Source organism: Schistosoma haematobium, chromosome 4 (assembly GCF_000699445.3).
Source record: "Schistosoma haematobium chromosome 4, whole genome shotgun sequence".
NCBI lineage: Eukaryota > Metazoa > Platyhelminthes > Trematoda > Strigeidida > Schistosomatidae > Schistosoma > Schistosoma haematobium.
In genome coordinates, this window is record NC_067199.1 from 42,722,086 (window position 1) to 42,747,511 (window position 25,426).

The following is a 25,426-nucleotide window of genomic DNA, read 5'->3' on the forward strand; positions in this document are numbered from 1 at the left end:
GGTGGGCATGGAGAGTCCACCTAGGGGAGTTGGAAAACCCTGATTCCAAACCAATGGTCCATATGGGCTCCAGAATTCTGAAGGAACAAATGGCGTATGAACCAATTGTTGGTCACCGGCTACCATGGAACTGCATCTCCTCACATCACTCCACTGCCTTGTGGACCAGACCTTTATTTCGAAGGCTCCGGTTGTTGCCCACTAAAAACACCACCTGCTTGGTTTGGGCACTCGAGCAGTACCCTACCACTCACACAAATCGAATGGTTTGTGTGGTGCATATCTATTTGGTGCCTTCTTGTAATTATGTTTATGTGTTTAAATAAATAAATCCTAAAAAATGTCACCGCCGAGTCTTACACTTTCTAGTCGACTGGTTTCACAGAGCATAACTTGTCATTATGATGTATACGATTATTTCGAAATATGTTTTCAATATTATTTCAACTGCTAGATTCAGTTTATAGTAAATGTAATCATTGAACTATTATTTGAAAAATTTACATTACATTTATGAACATGTAAACAGAAGCACATGAAGTTCTATCATGATCAAAACCCCATGAATCTCACTTTTTCAGAAAAGAAATATGTCATATGCTAATATAAATATCAACAATAGAACGATTATATTTGATCACAAAATGTTAGGGAATCAAGTCAACAAATGTCAACTGTCATATTGAAGGTTATTATTATATATGGAATAATTTATCTGTTTTTACAGTGTGTATATGTGTTAGAGTGAGTGAAAATTAAACATCGATTAATAATGAGTTATTTACATGACATTATGTAACGTCAGCAATTCTATTTTCTTACTGTTCTATCTTCCATAGGATTGTATATTTGGCTAGGAAGTGTATTGAGTATGACCATCAACCGACTAGCTCGACGCGCGTTAACGGCTGGGGTAGGGGTTGGGTTGAAAGAAAGGTAAGGGGATCTGTCGATGAGTAGACAGACTATTGAACTAAGCCAAGTAGGTAGATGAAGATTACCTGATTGGATTCTGTGTGATTATTATACCCAATGGTTAGAGATGTCGTGTGACAATTCAAAATCGTTCGCAATAGTGTGTCCATTCACTCTTTGTCTTCGATTAGATCCTATGTTAACAGATTACCTCATAAATTGTTTCTTGTTTCCCAACACATAATTTCTTAAATAAAGCCAGAACGAACATTGATGCAGAATAATGTGAATTCATTATTAGTTCGCAGTTTTTCATCAGTTGTTTACAACCAAATGTGGATTAGAATTTTACATTGAGGTAAGATACAATGTGAAACAATTGACATAATTGAATGTAAAGAATTGGAATGACAAAGATTATCAATAATAATAATATATATATATATATATATATATATATATATATATATATATACCTACACTACTGTATGATTTCCTATGACAATTTTATCTAAGTGTAGTAATGGGGGTACGATAACTTGAACCGATGCACACGTGTACACTGTATGACTGACATTTGGTTTAGAATACCACATCAATTTCTCTATTTGTTTGTATCAATATGTTGACAATTTAATTCGGTTTTTTTGTGCATTCAAATTATATTTAGGTTGGTTAATCGGTATCCTTAGAAAATAATGTATATACTATATCTTATTGCATTAAATGGTTACTTCTATAGTCTTAAAATTGGTAGTCAACAATATGAACTTTTTTTTCTAGAGGACTGTGATGAGATCTGAAAGGGGTGTGATAAACGGTTGAGGTTACAAGATAGTGGTGTCAAGTATAACTGAACTATACGTTATGAAGCTTAAACCTTCATTATCAAGTTTGACTTGTGTCAATGACTGGTGTAATCGAAGATTGTATAAACAGTTGACAACCTCATTTTCTAAATATTAGTTCATTCATTTTTGTTTCTCCACATATTGACCTCCTTCATGCTACTTATTTATTATCTTTTATCTATAAGTATGATGTGAAATATGGCAAAATGAACTGCTATACTTTTACAAACGATTACTGTACTTTAAATATTCGTCGACTGATGTAGTCGGGATATAACAGGAGATCAATTTATTTTTGAGTTAACCATTGAATCACTAGTTTTATCAATATTCCATTAATTACTTACGCCTGTTACCCCCAATGGAGCATAGGCTGGTGACCACCATTCTCCGACCCACTCTATCCTGAGCCTTCCTATCTAGTTCTATCCAATTGTTGTTCATTCTCCTCACATCTGTCTCAATTTCTCGGCGTAATGTGTTCTTTGGCCTTGAAAATTCCAGGTGAGAGCTTGCCTTGTGACACAGTTGGGTGCTTTCCTCATCAGGTAACCTTTCACTTTTGTCTCTTCATTACTTATTGATGTTGTCATTTCATTCTAAGCACTTTTTATGCTGCTACTTTGTTCTTTCATTATTCTACCGAGTAATGTGACAATATATATATATCGTACGGAATTGTATTTTACTGTTCAGTTCTATTTATTTATCCGCCTACATGTTTAAATCTATGATGTACATTATTAGTATTAGCCCTTATGTTTTGCTAATCAGTATAACAACCTGTACCCTCCTCTTAAATCTAGGTTATCGGTTATTACAAGAGATGCTGAAAGTACATGTTGTTTATTCAATAGGTATAAATTATTAATAATTGCTAATTATGATGGTGATTTCTGGAAGATATAGAATCTTTCACGTACCTGGGAAGCATCATCGATGAACAAGGAGGTTCAGATGCAGACGTAAAGGCGAGGATTGGCAAAGCAAGGGCCGCATTCCTACAATTGAATAACATATGGAACTCAAAACAACTTTCAACCAATATCAAAGTCACAATCTTCAATACGAACGTCAAGGCAGTTCTACTATACGGAACTGAAACTTGGAAAATTACTACAACCACTATCAAGAAGGTACAAGTATTTATAAATAACTGTCTACACAAGATACTCAACATTCATTGGCCAGATACCATCAGAAACAGCCTTCTGTGGGAGAGAATAAACCAGCTTCCAACTGAAGAGGAAATTAGGAAAAGATGTTGGAGGTGGATATGACATACATCAGGGAAATCACCAAACTGCATCACGAGGCAAGTTCTACCTTGTAATGCTGAAGGGAAGCGAAAAAGTGGGAGGCCAAAAAACACATATTACGTCGGGAATTAGAAGCAGATATGGAAAGGATGAATAACAACTGAAAAGAATTGGAAAGGATCTCTTGGGATAGGGTTGGATGGCTAGTGCTGATGGTTGGCCTATGCTCCTCCACGAGGAGTAACAGGTGTAAGTAAGTAAGTAATGATGGTGATTATCAAGAATTATTACGATCGATAGAAATTATTTACCGACAAATTCAGACAGTAATTCCTTTTAATAATTAACAAAATGAATTTGAAAACATTTATACAGGATTAAGATTATTACATTTATGGATAGTAATCAATGTCGGAAGTAATGAAGTATGTACATTTAGTCTAATTTAAACTCGTTGGGTAGATACATTTTTCAGCCCATTGCAATGTTAATATAGCACTCAATACTTCAAAACTTCAATGTGTAATATCTTAAGCTATAGATACATGATAACTACTTAGTTGTCCAAAAGATAGGATGTTAATTTTTATAGTTGTATATGATCTCCTTTAAGATATATCTCAGTGAAGAAATTAACCGCAAGATGTAGATACATTTAGTTAAAGAATTTGTAAAAGTATGAAATGGACATCTTGAATTTCATTATTGGCCATGATAGAAAATTACAATTCAAAAAACGTAACTATCAGAAATCGATAGAAATTCAGCCTTGAATATCAGTAACGAGAAACGTATCCTCCTCATGAAAATAAACATAAGTAGACATTATAGTGTTTGAACTGAGAATTTTTATTTAGGTATGATATGATTTTATTATCGCATTATTCAGTCTACTTAATAGAAGAACGAATAAACTAATTCATAGCCCATTGGTAAAATGAAGCTGCGTGAATTTATTTTTTATGTCAGCGAACTGAAAAATTCGTAACAATTAGCAAAGATGCATAGTGGATAGTAGTGGAATCCAGTTTGATGCGCGTTTCGTCCTAGCTCGGACTCGTCAGCTGGATGTATCTATATCTCACAGTCGATATTCACTCCAGGACTCGAACCCAATACTGTTCGCTTCGAATGTCATAGTGTTATCTACTCAGTTACTTATTTTATAGAGGAAACCATTTTCAAACCGTTCAAATCTATACCCCAAAAATATGAAAAATGTTCATTCGTTTAACCGATAGCATACTAGTACTTCATAGGTATCGCGATACATTTATGATGAATTATTGTGCTCTTTCACCTCGTCTCAACCTTCTAATCCCAATGATAAGTTTGTTAAATGAACACTCGACCCGATTTCCTAGCCGCTTCTGAAAATCCCGGGATAAATCTATACGGAAACTGGAACACAAGAGAAAAGGCGCGCAGTGCGGAAAAAAGTTTTACTCCAAGGTTAGTTTATGTACAGAAAAACGAGGGTATTTGCTGAGTTTTATATGACCTTGAGCTTCTGTAAGTTCCTGGAACTACACTAAATAAAGTAGCGGGATAGGCAAGTATAGAATCAAAAAAGTCAAACGTGACTCGTCACTTTTTAGGTGTTTCTGTGACGCTCTTATTCAACGCTGATTGGATAGTGCTTCTTAGCGTTTTCTGAACACCTATAGACTTCCGAAGGATACTTTGGAAATCTTAACCCTTAACAGTTTAATGTATAATGAAAAAGATGTTTCTTCAAACGCTGCCAAATAGTTGATCAAACAATCTCACAAGATTTCCTTAAATATATAAGATGGATATTATTGAAGCTTTCTGTTTTGATAGTTAAACATCTTTGATCAATTCTGACTGAAATATAGTGATATTGGAAGCGGTTTTTGTGGATATTATAGTAATTTTAATAGTTGAGATCATGAGTCAATTGAAGCTAGACCACCATGGAAAACCTCGAAGCACTGGACGGCCGTTTCGTTCTATTGTGAGACTTCTCAGCAGTGCCCATCCACGATCCCGCCTCGCGAGATTCAACAGTGGTGGATGCGTCGCTCAAGTTCGTGTATAAGCTGTATAGCTCAATTTCGTGGGTCGTTGAAGTCAAACATTAACACCGTTGGATGCCGGCCAGCTCAGTGGTCTACAGGTTAAGTGCTTCGCGCGACACCGATAGCTCCTATGTTCGGATTTCTCAAGACGGGATCGTGGATGCGTAGTGCTGAGGAGTCCCACTATGGGACGAAAGAGCCGTCCAGTAGATTCAAGGTTTTCTATGGTGGTCTAACTTCAATTGACTCATGATCTCAACTATTAAAATACATTTGTACACATATTTACGACGATAAAACTGATGGGAAAGAGAATTTTCAAAAGTACTCTTTTTTAACAGTTGTATAGTATATAAGAGTATAATCTACAGTATGCAAATAACTGGGTAAGAATAGAACATTTTTTTCCGCATTTAGATTTAATTGATCTGCGTCCAATTCCTAGATTTGATAACTCAATAATTACATACTTGTATACCCTGTTTTGAGGTACATGTTTCTATGTAATAGTTAGTAATTATATCTATTTACTTTAACCAAAGGATGAGGAATTAAAGACCAAACCTTGTTGTAATTTATGAAGATACTGGTTTAGCTACTGGTTTGGAGACGAAAATTTTCCTGCTTGTTACATGTTACAACAGGTCAAGACTGATATTGCTCGATGTAGAGAAAAAGGCAACACTGTAGATGAACTGATCGATTACTAATGTTAGAATACAATGAATGGTATATGATTGACTTATTTAGTCGATAGTTTTATTCGGATATAATGAACTAGATAATAGTTTATATCAAATAATCAATAACTAAATGGATGCACACAATTTACAATGTTAATAGATTTAATTACACTCATTAGGAATATAATAAACTAGTTAGTTATATATTGACTTTTTCTTGACAAACTTGCTCCTTACTTACTACAAGTTCTTCTTTTTACATTCAGTCAGTCAGCTACAACGTAGAACTAGGCACATATATATGCATCGCTCCAAGTTGCTATACCTCACTCATTAACACAACAAGATAAACACCGAATTTATAGAAGTAGTTAATTCAATGGTGGTAATATATAAAAGAAAGAGTGCATATAAGGATATAGTACAGGAAGAAAGAATTAGATATGAAGCGACTTTAATCTCATAGTTTAAGAGAAGACAAAGAGTGTATACACCTACACCATTGTGGTCGATTCTGAGCCATGTCACCCACAGTCTCCAACCATTGATTACGATAGTCACGCGGACTCCAACCAAGTAGTTCGCATCTACCAACATGACTTACGCAAGAAGTCAGTGACTTCAACGACTGATGCCACGTTTTGGTTTGGCCGAACCTAACTCTCTTCCAACCATCCCCAACACTAGTCAGCATTGAGCGTCGTGGTAATCCGTGTTCAGACATACGCAACACGTGGTCCAACTATTTCAGTCGATGAACACTGACAACCTCATCAACTGACTTACCATCGTTCCCTAATACCCTGTGTCTAACCTCACTATTATTTACCTGGTGATCCCACCAGATGCGAGCAACGTTTCTAAAGCAACTGTGGTCAAATAATAGTACCTAATGATAAGAACTAGATATCATCATTGCTCAACTAATCTAATCAATGTATTCAGTTAACTAGTTATTAAAACACTGAATTAAACCAACATTTATCCATTCCATCATAGATGTTACTAAAAGTCATAATGAAAGTAAGTGAAAAAATTGTTCATCTATTAAACGACATGCATTTATTTGTATGTGGCATGATACATTTACAAATAGTACACATTCATTGTGAAAACCAATTGCCGGTTCGATGAAATCAACTCAAGTGTGACTAGATTTCGAGCTTGTAACCCTTACGATAGAAAATTCCAATATACAAAGCAAACTGTTCTTACTTCAACATATAAAAAATTGCACTCAGTTATAATTTACTATTTTAATACAACCATATATACATATTATTGACAAGAGAAATTTCCCCAAATGCATTCACACAATGACTGATTGAACATAACATAACTCATGTGTGAACGAGAATGATAATGATTGGTTGTCTGCTTAGTCAGACGTGTACATAGTCTGATAGGTGTCAGATAAGTTATATATTCCCTTATCCTTATAATTATTATGGCACACTTATTATTGATTGTTCATGGTTGTTGGATTGTGTCGGGTTTAGGTGTAGAAATATATTTACGTTGTGGTCAGGCTAATCATGTGTTCTTGATCTGAGTTGTGTTGAAGTCCTGTAGAATAGACACTGGGAAGGATCTAGTTTAGATAATCGTTTAAAGTAAATTAACGTCCCATACATGGAAACCCAACCGTTATAACATTAGACGAAGTAAAACCGAGCGTTATAACAATTGGCGACGGGGTAAAAAACAAAGAACCAAGGGTACAAAACCACAAGTTATAACGATAACAATCCAATCTTAGTTACTAAACAATAAAATTTATCTAAAAACTGTCTGAATTAGAGTTGAAGCATACATTAGCGATGTTGTAATTCACTTATAAATATTGACTAACCAACACATTATTCTACATTACTAAAAACTGCATATTTGAGATCTTTTCCAACGAACAGTCTGATATAAACTTAGTTGAAGCAATTAGTTGTCTAGCTTTTTTTATCAAAAGGGTTTATTTTTGTGGATATATTATAGTAATTTCAATAGTTGAGATCATGAGTTAATTGAAGCTAAACTACTATGAGAAACCTGGAAGCAATGGATGGCCATTTGATCCTATTATGAGACTCTTCAGTAATGCACATCCACGAATACAGTTTAAAGAACAATTTTCAAAAGCTCAATTAAGTAAAATATGAATACATACAGTTTAATAGTGTATGAAATACCTTTTATTCATTCAGTTACAAGTTTGAAACTTGACTCAAACTACTTCCATTTGAACACAGAAATATAACCATTTATAAGTAACATAAGAATCTAACACATAATCAATATATATGAATTACTTAACTCAATTGTTTAATTCATTATACAAGTATATTTTAAAACCTTACTACCCAGATTAATCAGTAACAAGAACGTGAACACGGATACATCAAAACAAATAATTGATGATATATCTTTTTGTTTTCACTGATTATCTATAAAGGATTAATGGAAGAAAATAAGAGAATAATGAGAAGAAAAAAACATAAAGGACAGCAGAATAAACAAACAAAGAGAAAGAAAACAATGAGCTCAGAAAGAAAAAAAGAATGACAAAAATGAAAAATATCGGGTAGCCCTCCCCCCCTCACAAGTACAAGTAATCAAAATGATACAGATATTAGTAGTAACGAAGGATGAATGTATTATGTGTATTTGTTTTACCAATATATATGTCCATGCCTCATAAGATAAGTAATACCAGCGTATTTTTTGGATATAACAGTTCAACTCTCTTACTATTTGCACATGTTATATGGTACATGAGAAATGAAATGTAAGCAATTGATTGAAAAAAAAAAGAGTAACTAAGAAAGAATTACTTGAAATTCTTTTCTTTTCTATATCTATGTACGGTAACAATGCTCATTACAGTGAATATCAGCCATCACCATAGTAATAAAGTGTAAATGATCATCAAAAAACGATACATATGAATAAAAGATAGAATTTTATTGTGTTACTAGGATATAGAATTGAGCTAATACAATCTACACATAGTCTTGTATGATGGTCAATTTTTTGTGCATAATACCAATATTATGAATGATAGTGATGATCAGTGAACAAGTAATATCCAAAATAATAATAATAATAGTAATGTTAATAGTGACTAAAATTACGAGTTACTTAATGAAAGGATTAAAAACAGTTGAAACAATTTGGAAAAAAATCGAGTAACGGTTTACATGGAAACATGTAGATTCCAGATTACCACTTAAGTAAACAACCAACAACAACAAAAAAAGAGGAAAATACGTATATGTACATAATTTTGTTTTAAATTATATATATATATATAAGCAAATAAAAACAAAATATATACTGTACTCACTATGATCTGACTCATCTCCTTTCACTAATCAAAGAATATGAATATCCATGAAAGTTGGATCATTCGGTTGAACACAAAGAACAGTGTAAATACGATAAGAATAATAATTATTATAGTAATCGACGATCACATGTAAATCAAGACGTAAATCAAGACGTTAATCATCAAAAGTAATTCATAATTAACGTCTTAATTCTGGTACTTTATCTAAACTACCAAAAATATTTTTTAGTTTAGCTTCATAATCGTCAATATTCCTTCTGAGTATATCTAAGCAAGGACCAAGTAAACGTTCAAAACTGCCAACATCCAATACAGCAAGTTTAGTATGACCATCAGCATATGCTGAAGCAGCACGTGGATGACTTGTTAATAAAGCTAATTCACCAAAATAACCACCTTTTTCAATAACAGCTACTTCTTTTTCTTCTGTTTCTCCGCTTCTTTTCATTTTAATGCGTACTTTGCCTTCTTCAACAAAGAACATTTCATCACCTGGATCACCTTGTTTGATAATTTGTTGATCATCTTTGAAGATTTTTGTTCTTAATGCATCTGCAATACTCATGCGTTCATAAGCACTGAGACTTTCTAGGATTGGTACTTGATTAAGTAGTTCTTCATATAATCTACGTTTTTCAAATGCTTTTTTCAGTACAATTGAACGAAAAACTTCACGTGTCATTACCCAAACTACACCTTCAGTTTTGGCTAAAATGGTTGCAGCTCGTGGTGTATTATACATCAGTGCCAATTCACCAAAAGACCCTTTATTGTCGTATTTTCCAACAGTTTTTTCTTCATTACTAACTTTCACAATGATATCATAAACTCCTTTTTCTATTACATAAAAATTATCACCATCTTCACCAAGTGTAATTACTTTTTCACCAGGTGATACATGACGTTCGTACATGGCATCAATAACATCTTTCATTTGATCATCATCAAGACATCGGAAAAGGAGAATATCTTTAGTGGCTTGAGCTAATCTTCGACGTTGTTCTTCTGTTTTAGGATGTACAACTTTCTCTACATTTGAAGTATCATCTTTTTCTGGATCATAACTTTCCGCAGCTACACCAGCTCTTCGAGTAGCTCTTTGTGGAGGTATAGGCATAGGTTCCTCATCTTCATCTTCACTTTCAGTTGTTTTATTTGGACGATTTTCTGATGCCGCCTTCTTCATCATTAGGAAATCAATAGCAAACTGAATTAAATTATCAGGGTGTTCTCGCAGTATAGACACAGTTAATTCTTGTAATAATTCCCTTAGACCAGGGGGAACGACAACTTCGTCCTTCATCGTCATTATCATACAATAGACTTTCAGTATGTACGATAAATAATACTATTGGTTTTGAGATTTGAATAATCAACAATCACAAACTTCGTCTACCACTTAATCAAAAGCGATAGATTTGATTGGTTACCACCTGAAGGTCACGTAGAGGTACACACACATCAAGCAATAGACAATTATTAGTATGTTAGTAGTCGTCAGAATGACATGAAGGGGGTAGTAGTAGTAGTTGGACAGACAAATTCCACTTATCACAAAAACAGTTATGTCCTTATTTTTGTTGCTAAAATGAAAGAAAATTTGAGGATTTTTAGCTGGTTCTAACGGATTAGATTAATGAAGGAATTTTGGAATTTTTCCTTATGGTTAAGAGTCTCCACTTTGGAAAGAAAATGGTTGAACACTACCACCACAACAACAAACAACTACTACGGTTACTTGAGTTAATTCCACTAACCTGTCTGTTCTCTATCCTTTGCCTACAGACATAAAAAATATTTTCTAGGTTAACAAAACTTTCCATATGTCAAATGTAAACATTGCTCAATATTAGGGGAAAAGTAGTTACACAATCAATGGTTATAAACTGATCAATAAAAGAAAAATGTTAAACTCTTATTAATTTGTGCATTATGTTGACCTTTTAAATATGTCATAGATATTAAACCTACAATTTGATAGTAGTTAAGATGTACTTTAATTCACCCTTAAATGCCCGGTTGGCTTAAATTGGAGAAGGGAAATATAGAATTGTAATAACCAATGAAATTGAATTTTTCTACTCAGTTGGGATATCCAATAAAATGGTTTAATATCAGTAACTGATAAACAATAATCCTTTAATTTAATAACTTGTGTTTCACTATAGAATATTCTAATAAATTCCTATTTTAATAATTAAATTCTTAAGTCAATCGAAGCTAGATCACTATGAAAAACCTGAAAGCATTGAAAGGCAGTTTCCTCCTGGTATTGCATTCCTCGTCAATGCGCGTCCACGATCCTGCACCACGAGATTCGAAATCAGGACATATCAGTCCTCTTTATTACCCATAAAACTTGTTAATATTCAAAATACAAGTGAATAGGATTTTTAAACGGTAGTTAGTTGTTATACGTCTTCATTAATGAAATTTTTCTGACCGATTTAACTCTTAAGATAATTTGATGAATGAATTCTGACATACTTGTCATTTCAGTGACAAAAGAATATATGGGAATAAATATATGTCAATAACTGTGATGATTTCTTTCGAATTTAGCAGTGGTTATAGGCTGTAAGTTTGTTATCAGATCGTTTGAGTGAGTATATTGGGTGATTAAAGTAAACAGTTAGTCAGTTAAAACAGAAAAAAACAGTGGTTTAGAGGTTAAGCTTTCGCGTGCGAGGCTGATATATCCTGTTTTCTAATCTCGTGGTGCAGGATCGTGGACGCGCACTGATGAAGAGTCTCATACGAGAACGAAACGGCCATGTGATGCTTCCAGGTTTTCCATGGTGGTCTAGCTTTAATTGACCCATGATTTCAACCATAAAATTATTAAAATGTCCACAAAGTCCCCTTCTGGTTAAAACAGAAAACTTCCTCGAAATATTTGAGAAATTCACTGACTTTGGAGGCACATCGATATAAATGTTTGTGTTAGAACTAATTAACCCTGAACTCAAGTTTCTCATTAGTTGGTAGTCGTCAACAGGGCAAAGATGAAATCTTTAGAGAACTGATATTTTCCATTTGTATCAATCGCGTGTCACCCAGCCTCAGCCTAAAACTTTACTAATGTGGTGTTCGAGTACTCATCGATTACAAAATTATTGCTAGATGACCTGATTGTCATTTGCTATTAACAAGTGGTTTAGTTTAACCATAATGTGGACTAAATATGGATGCCAAATCAATTGTCTGAAGATAATGTGCTTATCTCGAATGGTGCTACAACGTCCATTGGTTCAGTACCTAGGGATGGAGTGGATACCCACTGTTGAACAGTTTGGAAAATGGGATATAACAGAAAACGCCTTGTAAATCATGAAATCCATAAAACAAAGATAGTTTTCTGTTGAGTTCTAGACTAACCCCAAGTTTATGTGCTAATATCTATGAAGAATATATGATTTTTAGGCATCACCATAATTCTTTGACAAAAAATCCTTGATATATAGAAATAATTTATCACGTCGAATTAATTACAGAAAGCCAAGGAACACTGTACAGTAAGGTACTACCCAGCTTGCACACTAACGATACCGATAGAGGTCGAACTCAAAACTTTCAGGTCTCTCTTCAAGCGCCTACTCTTCAAATCAATGAGTTTGTATTCAATGACTAACACTTATAGCTTCAGCACAGCGATCGTTGATTAACGTTTCTGCTAACTATCTGATGGCCTCATAATTGGATTCCACTATTTATGGCTTCAGGAAAGCACGTGTTTATTATTAAGATGGAGGGACTACTCACTTGGAAGATAGTACACGTGAGTAAATGATGGTAGCCTAATAATTATCCTTACAATCCAAAAACAAACAAACAAATAATACAGACTCAGATTGTATGTATGTATGTTTGATAATTGTAATTTGGTATCTTCTCATTCTCACATCATTGATTTAATTTTATATCATTATAGATAGATAATCAATCAATTTTCAGTAACTGATTTTTTTTTCATAAGGAGATCACGTTTTATTTTCTTTAATTTTTCAATTTAGTTGTAAATTCCTTTTCCACATATTTTTTTTGTTTTTAAAAGAAAACTTATTATTATTTCAGGAATTCAAATGTACTTTAATCCCAAGGATTAATATATTGTAATTGCAAGAGAGTTAGATTGGTTTTTTATACATATTCTCCATTACTCTTCTATTGTTATTCTCTTTTTAGGGAAATGAGTTCCCACCATTGGTATTTATAAGCAAAGATGGATAGTGGCTAGTAGTGGAATCCAGTTTGATACACGTTTCGTCCTATTTGGAATTCGTCCACTGGATGTACCTATATCTCACAGTTGATATCCACTCCAGGACTCGAACCCAATACTGTTCGCTTTGAGTGTCATAGTGTTATCTACTCAGCTAATGAGTCCTCATAAACACTAGCTTGTGCAATGTGGTCAAGTTTAAATTCATTTTGTATTGTTTACTTGAATGTTCCGTTTGATGTTTAGGACTGAAATTGATCAGTCTCTTATTGGCATATATGCATTCTGTGCATATTGCCTCGATATAGCTTTAATTCACAACCATTCTAAGCGAACATGGACAGTGGCTAGCAGCGGAATGCAGGACGCGCGTTTCGTCTTATTTGGGACTCGTCAGCTGGATGTACCTGCATCCCAGAGTTGATGTCCACTTTGGGACTCGAACCCAATGCCGTTCGCTTCAAACGTCATACTTGCTTATAATGTTTGTGAATTAAGTCAGTATCAAAGCAATACGTATAGTATGCACAAATGTCAATTAAGAGACTGGTCAATTGCAGTCCTAGCACATCAGTGGGAAGACTCAATTAAATGGTATCATGTGAATTTAAACTTTACCACATTGCACAATCTAGTGACTATGAGGATTCAGTAGCTGAGTGGATAACACGATGACGCTTGAAGCAAACGGTATTGGGTTCGAGTCCTGGAGTGAATATCAACTGTCGGATGCAGGTATATCCAGCCGATGAGTCCCAAATAAGACGAAACGCGCGCCCTGTGTTCCAGTTTATTTATTTAAACACATAAACATAGGTACAAGAAGGCACCAAATCATTTGATTTGTGTGAGGGCTAGAATACTGCTCGGGTGCCCAAACCGAAGCAGTTGGTTTTCTTAGGAGGCCACACCCAGAGCCTTCGACCTAAACGTCTAGTGCACAAGGCAGTGGAGTAACGTGAGGAGATGCAGTCCCATGGCAGCCGGTGACCAATAATTGATTCATACGCCATTTGTTCCCCCAGGATACTGAATCTCATGTGCACCATCGATTTGGAATCAGGGTGTCCCAACTCACTTTGATGGATCCTCCTTATCCACCAACCCGGTTAAAGCGTCGAACATTCACTTTTTGTCCTCTCAATTTCGCAAACAACGGTAATGCCGCGAGAAGTCAGTGAGTAGGATTTCGCTGTCAGTAGCTGTATGCACGCGGTCATGTGAAAGCATTTCGAGAGAGAGAGAGAAGACTCTCCCAACTCTCGGCTGTACCAGGGCATTTGGGGGCATTCCATTACTAACCACCATCCATTATTGCTTAGAATGCTTGTGAATTAATGCAATATCCAAGCAATACGTATAGTATATATATATGCCAATAACAGACTGATCAATTGCAGTCCTAACACATCAATCAAAAGATTCAAGTAAAACAATTATCTGATTGACCTTGATTAGATAATGAAATGGTTACTTTAATTCTGTTTTTAATTTGATTCTGACAGATTAAGTTTTGTTTTCTTTTTTTCTTTCCTGTTAGTAATTAATATTGATTAGATCATCATTGAACAAGTGAACAGTTAAGTTAAGGACTTCTATTGAAAATTAGAAATTAAACACGCAAATAAATATACAAGTAGATAATGACCTTATGATTATAGAATAAATATCGAAATTATTATTAATCCTTTTATGTTATTTAGAATGAAATGTTATTCAATCTAATTGGAACATTTGAATTCAGTAGAAGAATTAAGTAGTATGATGTAAAGTGATTAAGAATAATTAATTCCATTGGTCACTGCTTCTATTAGAACTCCGGGATATACCTCTTGAATCCAGTCACTAGTGAGCATATTTTGATTAGTAACAGTAGGGGTTTTGTGGATATTATAGTAACTTTAATAGTTGGATTCATGAGTCAACTGAAGCTAGATCACCATGGAAAACTTGGAAGTATTGGACAGTCGTTTCGTTCTAGGATGGGACTCCTCAGCAGTGCTCATCCACGATCTTGCCTCGTGAGACTAGCAGAAGTTAGAAACTAACACCATTGGATGTCGGCTCAGTAGTTCAAAGGTTAAGCGTTCGTGCGCGAGACTGATAGGTCCTGGGTTCCAATCTAGCGAGGTGGGATAGTGGTTGCGCACTTCTGAGAAGTCCCATATTAGGACGAAACGGCCATCCAGTGCTTCAAGATTTTCACTGATGGTCTATCATCAATCGGTTCATGATCTCAACTATTAAGAAAATGAATTTTATAGATTGAGTATGCACTATCTAGTTCGTTTACTTTAAATATCAATGCACAAGTACAGTTAATGTATTTCTAAACTTCAATATCTTGACATATTTTAAATCATCTTTAAGGATTTTTGTTTTCTAAATGGATTCATTTACTTAACCTTTAAGCTGTTATAAATATGTACTACTTTTAAAAATTATTGAATATGTAAAGAAATCTACTTCAAACACTTTTCAAAGCGGTCACTTTCCAAATGCATCTCAGAACACTATTCAACTTGGCCTTTAAAAGCTGAATGTAAAACAATTACTAGTTCTATATAGGAGCATTTAATAAATTGTGGACAAATCACTCCAAAAGATTTCTCTTTTAAAATAATCTACAGAATTAAAGGAATTGGATCAAAGGGGGGTGTCCAATCAATATTTTATGCACTGCTGAAATATTAGCAATCCACAAACTCAAGCTCGAACTTTGCATACAGAAACGATTCGTCCAACCTCTTATCCTTCCTTGGACCTAATTCCCTTAATGGGTATGTTTCTGGGTATTTTTTTTCTTTCTTTCTGCACTTTTATTTGATTATCATTGCTTTTACATTGATTTGTAAATTAGTTACTATGTTATTTTATACAACATTGAAAGAGAATAATTTAATTAGATAAAGTATTAAATACATGGGTATATTACGCAAATGAATGAATTAATTTATTGGCCAAATCATAAAATTTGTACTAAATAATGGAAATATAATACAATAATTAATAATGTTTAACTACGCATATTCCTTTTATTATCGATATACTAATATGATGATTATGAAATTTCTTCTCTCTTATGATTAACTAATTAATCTAATGGTTGGATTCATGAGTCAATTTAAGCTAGACAACCCTGGAAAACCTAGAAGTACTGGAAGGCCGTTTCGTCCTATTGTGGGACCCATTAGCAGTACGCATTTACGACCCTGCTTACAGGATTCGTACCCAAGACCTATATGTCACATGTGTGAACGATTAAAATCTACACCACTGACCTAGTATCCAACGTTGTTAATATCTAACTACAATCAATCCACAATATTGCGCGACCGTCCATTATTGTCTCTAGTGAGTAACTGTCTCACAACAGATATGGATTGGCTCCACTAGTCATGTCTAATGCTTCCAGCTTAAATCAATTCATGAATTCAATCATAAAATTACTACAATTTTGACAAAATTTCATTCAGACAAATTTTTAATTGGAAGACATTTCCCTAAAATGTTAATTAAGTTAGATATTTGGCTAAAATTCACTGTAAATGTAAATTATTAAATTCTGATTCAGTTGTCCATATGTTTTATGTTCATTATGATAAATCATGGAAGTCATCAGTTTTATCGAATTCGGTTTAATGAGTACACACTGATGATTTGTCTAAAACTAGGACAAAGTAGCTCATCATTTATTGATTTTCAGCTGATATCAGTTTAGAATGAAGGCCCCGGGTCCGAATCCCGCGAACTGGATCGGAGATGCGCACTAGGATAAAATGACTTTCCAGTGCTTCCGGGTTTTCAATGGTAGTCTAACACCAATCGTTTCATAATCTCAATAAAAAATTGAATAATCTTCACAACCCCTATACTGACATTGCCTTTAAATAAGTTTTACTTTATGTTTATTGATTGGTTAATCATATAAAAAATGGTCAAATTTCACGTACAAGAAGGTGGGTCAGATTACAAAGCACATTACAGCGGTGTATGTTCTCGACATATATCGACATTTACGAATAGTCCATACAATTTAAGGGAGAATTTATGTAAACATATGATCACATGAAATTGATATAGATAATATTAAATATTTATCTAAATTTCCCCGTAGGATGAATTACTCAATAGTTATAAAGAGAAAGAGCTCTCTGATAGCGCCCGTTGTTATTATTCTCAATAAGTCAACTCATAAAGGGCTAAGACATAAAGACTTATGATCCGTTCGCATAATTTTCACTTCATCTGAAGTTTCATTGTTTAAGATTGAAATTGTTACCATAACGACTTGTAACGAACACGATAATATCCGACTACTTCCTGAATATTTGGATGGTATTATCAAGATATGATCTAATAGAATAATGTATTGATTATGTAGCTTAAAACAGTGAACAATACAAATGAAGCTTGTAAATACTCACCTCAGAGTTTCTTTTTACTTTGCGTTGGCTCTGTCAGTAAGTATTTAATCTATTCAACAGTTCAGTAACTTTGCTATTTGACTTGTAATATTATTTAATCTAAAATGAAGATAAATACCCTGTTAATGAATGGAAATAATGATCAAATCATTTTGTGAGTTGAATAAGGACTTAAAATTAGACCTATTGAATCCTAAAGCATCACGCAATGTTGGTACCAATATACAGGAAATGTTCCGGAAGATGATAATCTTTTATATTTTTCTCTCTGAAGTTATTGTCTACTTGTTAGTAGTTCGTCAGTTTTTCAGACGTTTTTTTGTTTTTGGTGAACTGCAGTTTTTGTATATTTTGCCTGTTTGTCGAATTGTATTTGTTTATCATTTACCGGAGACGTGAAACAGTTTTAGTAGACAACTGAGTAATTTCAATAGACACAAAGTAATTACATTCGAATTATAATAATCTGACTACATAGAAATACCTGAAATGAAGTACTATTTTCGGTAATGACCTGTCATCAGGTTTCAGAACAAATATTTCATCCCGGCTCTTGGATACAATCTTAACTTCAGTGCTAATAATCTTATCGAACTTCTAATTGAATACCAAGCGGGAAAATCAACACAATGATAAGTATATGTGGCTGATGAGTCTCATACAAGAGGGAAGGTTTATTCTGAATTACAGCTCTCATTAAACAGTGGAAAATATCTATAAAAAATATCAAGACTTCCGTTTAAGAATCTCATATATTCAATAATGACTGGTTGTGAACTGATTAAAGCTAGAAATCCCAATCATTTGGCATTATCTCAGGAGTCTGTAAGTAATAAACTTGATATAAGATATTGACGTCTTGAGCTTGAACTCTGATTGGATGATGATTGTACACTACTGAATAGTTCATTATTCAAATGAAACAGCTATTCAGTACCCCTTAATTTCACTCGTTATCCAGTTAAATTTAGTCCGTGACATAATCTATGAATGTTTATATTCAGTACTGAATCAACAACGGTAAAGCAGTAACGTTTGAAATTAATAATTGGCTTTTGTGTATTAAAGGTTTGATCAAAACAATCTTGAAGTTTAGTTCACATCTTATTTTTCAAAACAACAAAATACTTTCAAGGGCGATTTCTGTTTAGAACTGATACGAGCTGAAAGACTGTTGAAGATTACTAAGTACTAGATGACCGTTTTAAATTGAAACTAAATTTACCCACCGTCACCGTAGTAACGTCATGTTACATGATAATCATTATACTATTCAATAAATAAGTTTGAACAACTTATGTACACTGTTGTGCAAGAAATTAAATATTTTTCTTACAATATAAACTCATATGGATGTTTATGAGTTTCCAATTCTTGATCTCATTTATAATCATAGAGTTTATAGGACTTCCAATTAAATGAGGAAATTCTGTAGCGATTTTGAAGACTCTCCCACTCTCTCACATTGTACGAGCGTTCCATGTGCCTAAATTAATTGTTGCTTTGGTTGTCAGAAGGGGCATCAGCCTCGTGAGTTCCGGAGTAACTCGGCTATTCACTATGAGGCGTCATAAGTCTTCTAAATGAACATCTTCGAACTCCCAGGGCATAGTTTAAGTGGTTTGAATTATTTTTTCTGGTTAGCGACTTTTTTTAGTGAGATTGTTTCTACGGGGTGGGGTCGTTAACCTCGTACCCAACCCTCTTCATTCATCCGGGCTTTAGACCGGCAGTAGCTCCAGGGGGCTCCAGGTGGAGTTCAAATGAGGAAATATACTTCCATAAATCCATATTAATACGACTGTTCATATACCGTGCCTAATAATCTAATGACCTTTATCATGTGAACACATACATTACTAAAAATTAAGTGAAATTAGATTTTAATATATTTCGAATTCAACTGCATGCAAACGACCTCCGTTCAATATTCAATGTGCAGTGATGAGGAGAAAGTGCAGCATATTTACAACTGAAGAACATCTGGAACTCAAAATAACTGTCTGTTAACCAAAACTAAAATCACAATTTTCAATACAAATGTCAAGACAGTTTTACTGTATGGAGCAGATACTTGGAGAACTACGAAACCCATCATCCAGAAGATACAAGTGTTTATCAACAGTTGTCGACGCATAATACTTCGGATCCGTTGACCAGACACTATCAGTAAAAACCTATTGTGGGAGAGAACAAACCAGATTCCAGAGGAGGACGAAATCAGGAAGAAGTGCTGGAAGTGGATAGGACACACATTAAGGAAAGCATCCAACTGAGTCACAAGGCAAGCCGTCACTTGGGATCCTCAGGGCCAAATAAAGGCGAAGTGAAAGACCAAAGAACACATTGCACCGAGAAATGGAGACAGACATGGGAAGAATGAGCAACAATTGGATAGGGCTAGCAAGGAAGGCTCAGGAGAGAGTAGGCTGTAGAATGCTGATCGGTGGCCTATTCTCCATTGGGAGTGACAGGTGCAAGTAAGTAAGTGGTGAGGAGAAAAACAATATACAAGAAGTAAAGTGAAAATTATCTTATTTAATGGAATTAACCTTAAATGACGTATTACTGATTTACTTAATTAGACAATTACTGCGCGATCATGGATATCTACACTACACCCATAAAGATACATGTTCACATTTTGCGTAAAGTAATTTAAAGCATCATAATCACACTTTATAAACATTTCTATATGCTGGTAATTGCGTTTTACACTTGACGTTTGCTTGTGTGTATCCATTGTTTAAGCATATAAATTTAGCTGACCGTTGTAATGATGATGAGATATCCACACAACTTTACACATGTTTCCAAATTGGTTCAGTGACATGATTTAGTCTAGAAATAATGTTCATAAAACCATTTCAGTAATAGTACACTCACTACTAAGTTAGACGAATTCCATAGATTCCTGTGGATTTCAGACATGTTAAGGGTGAAAAGTGAATGATCGTTTCGTTATATATCAACTCAGTAGTCTAAATGTTAAGCATTCATAACGAGACCTGAATATCTATTGTTCCATGCTTAGTAAAAACGTGGGAAATCAATCCTGAGGAGCCCAGTACTAGAGCTCAACAGTTGTCCAGTGCTCCTGATTTTCATCAACACCCTGAGATAAATCCTTGTCACATATCTTTTGCAATTAAGAATATATTTATTTCTTACCATTTAAGTCCATATCAGTGTTTCACTGAGTAATTAATTCATTGAAAAGAATCTTTTCTTATTTAGATTAAAACATTGTTTAACGAAATGATAGAGGATTATAAGCGGATTAATATCGATTGTTACTGATTACTTAACATTGAAAATTTAAGGTTCTCTACTTGAAATTGATTCATCTTAATTAGTGGTTACAACTAATCTGATGATAAGAATTAGATTACACCTATTAACATGAAATACATGAACTTCTTCTTGTAACCAAGTCATTGATTAATGTAGAAAGAATTGATTCTGATAGAAAAAATAGGACAAATACTACTAAGATAACCACTACTACTCATAATACAACTATTCCCATTACTACTATTGATACTATAAAAAACAGTAGCTTCTAAAAGGTCAGTCAAATACCTGATATAAATGTGTATCAGCCCAAGTAACCACTCAATACATCAACACAGAGAGAAAATTAGAAAGACATACAACAAGGAATAATAAATAAAATGAATTTCGTGGATTGATTGAAGTTAGATATTAGTAACATTGAATGCCGGCCGGCTCAGCGGTCTAGAGGTTAAGCATTCACGTGCGAGATCGATAGGTTCTGAGTTCAAATCTCGTGAGACGGGGTCGTGAATGCTCACTGCTAAGGAGCCCTACAATAGGACGAAACGGCTGTCCAGTGCTTTCAAGTTTTCCATAGTAGTCTAGCTTCAATTGACTTATAATTTCAATCAGTCACTGAATTCAGTAAAATATCAAACAATAATCATGACATTATGTAACTTATATCATAAACTGATTTTAGCGAAATGGTCACTGGAAATTAGGGAGCATTGGATAACATTTTGTTCTAGTAAAGAAATAAGAAACACACACTGATCATACTACAAGGGTTCAAACTCAATACTTTCATGTTTAGCGTCAAGTGTATTACCTCCAAGCTACTAAACTGAAATTTTAATGGTCCATATTTCTGACTTGAATCTATTCATAATTATGAGTGATCAAATTTTACGTTCAGTGTTCTATTTCAATCCTTTAACAGCCTATGGTCTGTTTCAGCTGTAATCATTGTTTATAATCACTAAGACTAGTTAATATTAACTTACAGTCCACCGCTTTACCTCTGAGTAATTTGAAAGAAAGGTAGTATGATGCAAACAATCGAGAATAAACAACATGAAATTAATTATTAATAACGTGCTAATATTTATTAGTGACGTGTCCAACTAACTATGACTGTAAGTGAACTAAAAGTAACTTGTTAAGGGAGCATGAAATTATTAAAGATTTTCAAAGTTACTACTTTTTGATCAGTTCCAAGAAGAATAAAACTTCAATCGGAATGATTTGTTTCGATCACTCATTCAAGTATCTCTTCTAAGAATTTCCTTTCTGATTGACGGTGAGACCATAATTTATGGACGACATTTGAACGACGCTAGACTGACCATGAGAGTGTCCATTTAATAACAAGATCAAATGAGGGTTATAAAACAGTGTGAAAAATTAGAATTATAATTTACAGTTGATGATTAAGGTTCGAAATTACATTCCGGATTTTCATCACGAATTGATATCAACTACAATGTCAAAACTCGTTTTATCCAAATGGATGAATGAATTTCATGCCAAAAATCCGCCACCTGTTATCTTAAACGTGACTGGTTTGTCCATAAATTATAGTCTCGCCTTATTTCGTTATAAGTCGGCTTTTCTTAACAATATACATCCTCAGGGAAAGTAAAAATCTGATAACCTGATGACCTTTCGATATCACGATAATTACAAAATCAGTAAGAATCTATTGATGTATGGAATTTTTAACTGGATTCAATGAACCATATTACCATAATTTTCATTCAATGAAATCAATCATTCAATGATTCACTTTTAATTTAATAAACTATAGAGGTTATGTTCACATGATGTTGTTAACTTGTATCTTCCCATAGTTATTTAGGACTACAATTGATCAGTCTCTTATTGTCATATATACATCCTGTGCGGACTGCCTCGATATTGCATGAATTTACAAGCTTTATAAGCAAAGATGGATAGTGACTAGCAGTGGAATCCAGTTTGATGCGCGTTTCGTCCTATTTTGGACTCGTCAGTTGGATGTACCTGCATCTCACAGTTGGTGTTCAATCTCGAACCCAGTACCATTAGCTTCAAACGCCATCGTGTTGTCCATTCAGTTACCGAGTCCTGATAGCCACCTGCTTGTGCGATAGGGTGAATTTAAATTCGCTTGGTACTATTTTTGCTTGTATCTTCCCATTGAGGTTTCAAACTGCAGTTGATCAGTCTGCTATTAGCATGTGTGCATCCTGTGTGGATTGCCTCGATACAGCCTTAAGTCACAAGCTTTTTAAGCAAAGATAAATAGTGGCTAGTAGTGGAATCCATTTTGACGTGTGTTTCGTCCTAGTTTGGGCTATGACCTCGTCAATATTTTGAATAATTGAATCATAGAGTTCAAACTTAATCAACTGATATGATTTATGCATAAATCATTAAATAAGAGCAATAGAAAGGAGATGTACATTGAAAACTAATTGTTTAACACTTTACTTACTAAATTGTTGTTCAGGTAAAAAGCGGAAATGATAGAATAAACAATGGATAATGCCTTTTTCATCAGTAATTTATATTTATGAATCATGTAACTTGAGTGCATGTATTTGTATGCTTATAGATGTACTCAAATATCTATGGAAATCTTCATACATTATAGATCTATTATAAGTTTCTAATGTAAGTTAGTCTAATTGTGCATCCAGATGTTTGTATCTATGTGGAACAGGTTTGTGTAACCAATTGTTTTAATTAACAATATTTTATTGAACTTAAGATTATTGAATACTTATTATTCATTTAACAAACAATTGTTTTAATGGTTTAACTATCGTTTTGTGGTTATGTCTGTAGTTGTATGTATGTATGTAGTTGTATACAATGGATAGTCACTTATATTGAGACTAGAACCAGTTAATGGAAGATTTACAGTTATAATGTTTTGAATGAGAATAGAAGTAGGGACAAGCAATGTATTTTAATATGAAATTATATAGTATCTTAGTGTTATATCCCGATGAGTATAGTCGGAATCTATTTCTGGACTAATACTATACATATACTTTTATAGTATAATTGTTAAGTAACTAAACTATTCATATTTGTGTTCCACTTATCATAAGCTTTATTTTGACCTCACGGACTACTGTTATACGATTTACTATTCTTGAGTTATTACTAGTTTATCAATTACAGTCTCACACATTCACAACCATATTTGGCTAAATCTTGTACAAGTGTTATTTTCTATTTTAGGTTGTGATGTGGTCTGTTTGGTTGGTATATAAACCCAATATGTTTGAAATAAATGATTCATATTACAGAGACTGAGATCGGTGTTCTGAACTCTAACAGTTAGGGCTAGACAGGAAACAGGAGCGGACACAGGGCACATGTTATAACACATGGTAAAATATAAAAACCAAGCACTGAATACTTCATTTGTAAATTTCTATCATTTATCTTTTACATTCTATATGATACTTCAAGTTCAAAATTTCTTTCTATTTCCTCTTCTATTCTCTTCCGCTCGATTTTCTTAGCCTTTTGCTGTCAGGTTTTTTTTCACTTCCGATTGGCGTTACATACTACTTATGTCTGTCGACATAAATAGCACATACCACAATGCATGTGACCAGTGAGTTATTCAGAGCACATCGACCTCTTTTAGGGATAAAATATTAATAATGGTTAGTAGGTAATCAATATCAAACGTTTGTACTGGTCTTTTAAATCTTATTGATGTTTACCACTGGAACTGATCAGCCACTTTTGGTATATGTGCATTCTATATGGACTGTCTCTTTACAAACAGTATGTTACAAGCATTTTGAGAAAAGATGGTTGGTGTCTAGTAGTGGAATCCAGGGAACATATTTTGTCCTATTTAGGAATCTTCATCTGGATGCACCTGCATCTTAGAGTTGATGCACACTCACAGACTCGGACCTAGTATCATTTGCTTAAAACAGACCTCCATATAGCTAATAGCTCCCAAAGATAATGGAAGCTCTTTAATAATGATTTGTTTTGCTTCTTACTCACCGTACATTATTGAATGTCAACAGAATTTCATTGTATTACATATCAATCATCAGCATAATACCTAGAAATTGTGTTCCGTAGGAATTCGTAAGTACTTTCATAGAGCCATTTTCTCGGTACAATCAGAAAATAATTCTAAATCAACTATAGAAATGTTGTGAAGGTATCATATCAACGATAAAATGTATTATGCTTATTTTCTTTTATCTGAAATAAAAATTATATCCAAATATGAAAATTCTAATCGGTTATCAATTTGATACTCATTCAGATTTCATTATATTTACTACTCGATAGTCGATGATTGAATCCAGATGACAGAATTTCAGGGTCACAAGCGAACCTATAAATATCAGAAGGGGTTTTTGTGGATGGCCGTTCCATTCTA

At 33.9% G+C, this 25,426-nt stretch overlaps 1 protein-coding gene across 1 annotated transcript; it reads right to left on the reverse strand.

The window, feature by feature from the left end:
- Positions 1–1,394: 1,394 nt before the first annotated feature.
- PRKAR2B_3 (cAMP-dependent protein kinase type II-beta regulatory subunit) lies at positions 1,395–24,533 on the reverse strand. The gene is made up of 4 exons (XM_035732752.2): positions 23,495–24,533; positions 17,740–17,838; positions 7,934–10,673; positions 1,395–2,767 (listed from the first exon to the last, which is right to left on the reverse strand). Exon 3 carries the CDS (start codon positions 10,403–10,405, stop codon positions 9,269–9,271), a length of 1,137 nt encoding a protein of 378 aa, XP_035585832.1. The 5' UTR covers positions 10,406–10,673; positions 17,740–17,838; positions 23,495–24,533; the 3' UTR covers positions 1,395–2,767; positions 7,934–9,268.
- Between the last annotated feature and the right edge of the window lie 893 nt (positions 24,534–25,426).